The 5,661-nt window shown below is 38.0% G+C and overlaps 1 protein-coding gene across 3 annotated transcripts in view; it reads left to right on the top strand.

Annotated features, from left to right (window-relative positions):
* TOX (thymocyte selection associated high mobility group box) overlaps positions 1-5,661 on the top strand; it is a 338,731-nt gene that overhangs the window by 275,119 nt on the left and 57,951 nt on the right. For all 3 annotated transcript variants that reach the window (XM_025213485.1, XM_006031821.3, XM_025213484.1), the window contains one exon: positions 2,820-3,098. In XM_025213485.1, the coding sequence (XP_025069270.1) occupies positions 2,820-3,098 (279 nt within the window). The remainder of the gene's footprint in view (positions 1-2,819; positions 3,099-5,661) is intronic.

Raw genomic sequence — 5,661 nt, 5'->3', positions numbered from 1 at the left:
TCCCTACAGAGGGGACATATTAGGGACACAGTTTATTGTGAAGGATGCCTTCCAGTCTTTCCCTTTGCAAATACCTAGGACACAACCTACCTTGTCAGACTGGGTGTTGGGCTGAGTCTTTATTTTGAATACATACATGAACAGGCTCTCTTCAAGCTGCCTTCTCACATTTTTGTAAAGGATAAGTAAAGTATTGTACTGTATTGTTGTTATTGAAAATGTGTATCCATCTGGTTTAAAAATTCACAGGAAAAGTTGATTGCACTTAAAAGAAAAATGCAGTTTCTTACAGCAATTCCCTACAATATTCATAGCTGCACTGGCAGGAAAGTCTTCCTTTTCTCCTTTTCTGTTTTGGCTTTTTATGTATCTGGCCAGTATTGACACATGCCGCCCTATCTGCTGACTCCCCCCACTTCACCTGATCCAGAGTACTGTCCTATGAAAATATAGGGTGTGTAGTTCTGCCCTGTCTCAGTGTCAGAGCTAAAACTAAGTGCAAGTTGTTTAACAAGAAATATCATTTGAAAATGAGGAATATAGCATAGAAAATCCAGAACACTCTATGGTATCAATGTCTGGTGCTAAATAAATAATGTATGAAGAGGGTTTTAAAACCAGAGTCAGTTCAGATAATCAAGGATATATAGTGCCTGTTGATAAAAACGTTTAGAGAAAAATAATTAAAATTATATTATTAAATCAACTTCCAGTTTGAGTATGCATGCTTTGCATATTCATTTTAAAAGGCTGATCAAAATACTTGCTAATTAGTTGGGGGGCTTATTTTATCTTTGTTTTTTGACTTTTTTGAAATCCATTAGTAGCAGTAAACATTTCTTACAAAAATAGATTTGTTTTGCCTTTCCAGCCTCTTTTATGATATGAAAGAGGTTTATCTTTAGCACTCAACTGAAGTTTCCTTTACAATGTTTGAGAGGCACCTAAAAAAAAAAAAAAAAGCATACAAAAGGGATAGTGTAAGCTCTAGTCACAGTTTAACTCCAGCAGTGTTTCTCAGTAGCCCTGGGGATAGCACTCAACAATGTTCAGTGTCAAATGATGATAGACAGGGGTAAATGGAAGGGCTTCAGAGATACCTCACTTTCCCTTGTTCTTGCTGCAACTGGCATACTTCCAGCCCTTGCCTGCTAACACCATATAAAGCAGCAGCTGGTGAGTAACATTAGCAAATAAGGCCTCAGGGCTACCCATGTTCTAGTTCTCCGTTCACCAACTGCTATTCAGTGAAACAGCTGGATCAGAAGAGATACAGCCAAGAAGCAGTTAGAGTTTTATGTGTACAACTGTTTTGATATAGATTGTCTGCTAGAGGCAGAGATAATGATAGCTTTCAAGGCTAATATGTTTGACTAGGAGGGAAGCTGGTATTCGAAAGAAAGGAACAAAAAGTCAGTAACATCCTGTAACAATATAAATGTTTTCCAAGATTCAAATCTGATCCTCAGTCAATGCTGTGCACTATTTTTTCACCCAATGTGTTAATAGACATTGAATAAACTTAAATTATAGATGTTAATATACATTTCTCTCCCAGAGGTACTAATTTATCAAGTGGTACAAAGACAGCTATAACCAGAGGTCATCTTGTCAAAATATAGTTCATATATCGTCTAGAGCATCAAATTAACTGAAAGTAGCTAATGTCAGGTTCTGGTATATATGTTGGCATGATGGACCAGTCAATCCACTTTCTTAAAAATACTGTGAATCAATTTATGAGCTCAATATATACCTGTTGAAAAATCTTGACTTTAATTTTTTTTGTAATGAACAGTAAAGATCCAATTAGATGTTTGTTTTATATTTTTTTCTGATTCAGTGACTTACTGTTATAGAAAGATTTCATTGATCACTAAACATTGTGTGTGAAAGAGAGGAAGACAGAGAAAATACCTTGGTTCTAATGTAAACTTGAATTTCTTAAGTGATCTTAACCAGTTAAACTATCTTGGATGACAAGGCCAAAAAGGTTGTAAAATAAGCATAATTATATTAATATTGTGGACCGTTAACATATTTTGATATCACAGTTATATTGTTACAGTGGCAATTTGTGTCGAGTTCTACCAGCTATGTATAGATGTTTTTATGGTTCAGTTAGACTTGGATATCTATATCCATTCTGTTTTCATCTTTGAATTGACACATCAATTTAAAATCACCTCCAAACCACTTAAACTTAAAACTGAGTTACTCTCTGCTTTAAGTCATTTCTCCAGCTATGAATTTGAGTGCGCTGGACAAACCTCCACAGCACCCCTGTATAGTACATTTGACATCTGGATGAGTAAAGAGCTTCATCGCCCAGTGCTTTTAGTTTTGATATTTGCAAAGACTGCATTTGTTGTGTGAATTAAAATAGTATGTCTCATTACTGCTAAAAACCAGTGACCCAAGTAGAATAATGGATTAATTTATCAACCTTGCAACTTTAGAGGTTCAGGTTCATATATGATTGTTGCTGCAAATTAGCTGAGAAGTCAATTAATCAAGCCATTAAATAGTTCCTTTTTGTCAGTATTCTGAATCTTAAAAATCACAGTATCTCTTTGGGCTGGCTTAAGAAATAGAAAAGTTGGCCTTAGTAGTTTCTGGAATTTGGAGGGAAATTTGGATCTAAATCAACAGCCTGTAGCCCAAATCCATCTCTGTGAAACGGATCTTAACTTTTGATCCATCTATACTCACTATTCTCATAACTCTGATTCAAACTGGTAGATCAGCAGGGATTCCTTCAAGTACAAAGGAAACAAAATATTTTACTCATGGTTTACTTTCCAATTTTCCTTTTGTAGATGCAAGATATACGGAATACAGAAGGGGCTCAATACAGTTCCCATCCTCAGATGGCAGCCATGAGACCAAGGGTTCAGCCTGCAGATATTAGGCAACCAGGAATGATACCACATGGGCAGCTGACTACCATTAACCAGTCACAGCTCAGTGCTCAGCTTGGTTTGAATATGGGTGGAAACAATGTTCCCCACAACTCTCCATCTCCACCTGGAAGCAAGTCTGCAACTCCTTCACCATCAAGTTCAGTCCATGAAGATGAAGGAGAAGATACCTCTAAGGTAAGGAAATGCATTAAACATTTGTTTAAAAAATAATACATTTTAGCCATTTTAGAACCTCCTGAATAAATCAGTCTCCCTGAATGTTGTCTGGTATATGTTGCCTTAATTGTGGAGGACATAATTCTACAAGCTTTACTGTCATCCAAATGATAAATGCCAGTGATGCACTGTTTCACATATTTCTACATGAAGCATGTGGTGGTTAGCTGATGTGAATAAAAGAGGTACATTTTTCCTCAAATCTATTTTCTATTCACCAGTTTGTCCTAAAACAATATGAATGAACAACACTTTTTTTTTTTTGAAGGAGCAAATTGAAAGATCTGTATAATAAGGGAGAGTGTAAAGGAGAATTTTAATACAACAATTGAATTCCTCTCTTGCATAGAAAGCGTGTTTGTTTCATGTAAAAAGTCAGGCTATTTCTAAAAATAGCATATGGATGTGCGTGCAGTATGCTCATGTCTGGCATTTGGCCACAGCATGAGAAACTAGAAGAAAATATGCGCAAGAAGAAGAATTGGAGAATGCATTCTAAAATAACTGTTAATATCTTGGAAAAATTAGGGAGATGACATTTCTTTATATTTCATGTAATTCCAGTGCTTCAGGATGATACAGTTAAGCTTTATTAGTACTGCTAAAAGTATAATACAAATTATCAATATCATCATCATTTATACAGTATTTTGCATGAAGAATCTCAACATGGTTTGTAAAGGTGGGCAAAGTCCTGTTATCTCCATTTTCAGACCAGTAAACAGGTTATTACTTGCTACACAATCACACAACAAGTTAGGAGGAAAATCCAAATTAAACATGAGTTTTCCTGCCTCCCTGATCTGTGTTCTAGTTATCCAGAAAAGTTAATATTCCCAATAGATAGTAACAGTAGTCATAACATGACCATTTCTTGTGGGAGAAAAAGAATGTGAAAGAAACAAAAAAAGGGAATTTAGGAATACAATTCAGTCAACACATATAAGTCAGAATTGTTTTCAAGCTGGCAAAATCTTTATTTACTTTCCAATAAAAGTTTTATTTCACGACTGTCCCTTGATTTTACACACTTTTTTAAAGTTCTTGAATAATTTATATATTTAAATTAATATTTTTGTAGTGAGGGAAACTTTACAATATAGCATATATAGACATGCTCATTCCCTTTTCATTTTTTAAAGTAAGTTATTTTTTATATCTATTTTCTCCCTGTTTTCATATATTGGGCCAGAGGCTATGAGTTAAATAGATTCCTAAAGAAAAAGGTAGCACTTGGGACCATAACCCTATAATCAGACTATCCCCTCTTTTTTAGCCAATCTTTCAATTATATCATGTCATCTATATGATTCTTTTTCTTTTCGTGACAACAATCTTTGGTAACATAATTCAGATTTCTCTGAATCAGTGTTTTCATATTAAAACAAATGTTTTCACTTTCAGTAAAGAAAGTATTGTGTGTTCTAGACAAAGTAAATATCTGAAGACCAGATTTTTCTCCTATGGAAATTGATTTATGTGTCCTGTGTTTTTATTTTTTTTAAAGGTGTGCTAATATGGAATCTCCCATTAAAATTCCCTCATCCTTAATTTAATTATTAGAAAACTGAAGCATTATGCCCCAGGATTAAAATATTACATCATACAAAGTAGTTGATATATTATCTTAACATTTTCTAGAGTTATAATAGTTAATGCTAACAGAAATTTTATAAGAGTTTTAAAACCACATGTTTCAGGGTATTAGAGATTAGAATGAAACCTCGATAGGGGACAAATTATGTCATGATCTTCCTCCTATGAGGTTCTTTGCACCTTCCTGTGAAGTGTCTGGTGTTGGCTTCTGTTGGACACAGAATACTAAACTAAGCATGTAATCCAGTATAACAATTCTAGCCTTTGCATATATAGAGCATGTTATATTTAGCATGTAGACCAGGGGTTGGCAACCCCTGGCACACATGCCGAGCTTGGCACATGAGGCCATTTTGCTTGGCACGCCATGGCCAGCCCCGGCTCCGGGTAGCTGCTGCCAGCAATGGAGCCCTGGCTGCTCCTAGTGGGGATTGCAGCGTCCCAGCTACCTGCTGGGAGCAGCCCAGGAACCCGGCTGGCAGCAGCTCCTCAGAGCCAGGCCAGCTGCAGCCAGGAGGCTCCAAACAGCTGTGCCAGGCTCCGGGATCAGCTCCACACCAGTATGTGCAGGCATGCCTCGGAGTGGGTGGTGGGGGAGGGGCATGAGGCAGCACAGCCCTGGTCTCTCCCCCACTCCTGGCACAGAGGTGACGAGCCCAGTGCAGCTGTTTGTAGCCAGCCCGGGCTCTGGGCAGCTGCAGCAAGTAGTGGGCAAGCTGCAAACAGCTGTGCCAGGCTCATCACCTCTGTGCCGGGAGTGGGGGAGAGACCAGGGCGGCACTGCCTCAGGCCCCTTCCCCGCCGCCTGCTCCAAGGCACACCTGCATGTGCCAGTACAGAGCTGATGCCGGAGCCCGGCACAGCTGTTTGGAGCCTCCTGGCTGCAACTGGCCCCGGCTCTGAGGAGCTGCTGCCATCTGGGATC

Source organism: Alligator sinensis, unplaced genomic scaffold, assembly GCF_000455745.1.
Source record: "Alligator sinensis unplaced genomic scaffold, ASM45574v1 scaffold700_1, whole genome shotgun sequence".
Classification (NCBI taxonomy): domain Eukaryota; kingdom Metazoa; phylum Chordata; order Crocodylia; family Alligatoridae; genus Alligator; species Alligator sinensis.
The sequence above is the reverse complement of the archived record's forward strand: the minus strand, read 5'-3'. Positions and strand labels throughout refer to the sequence as shown.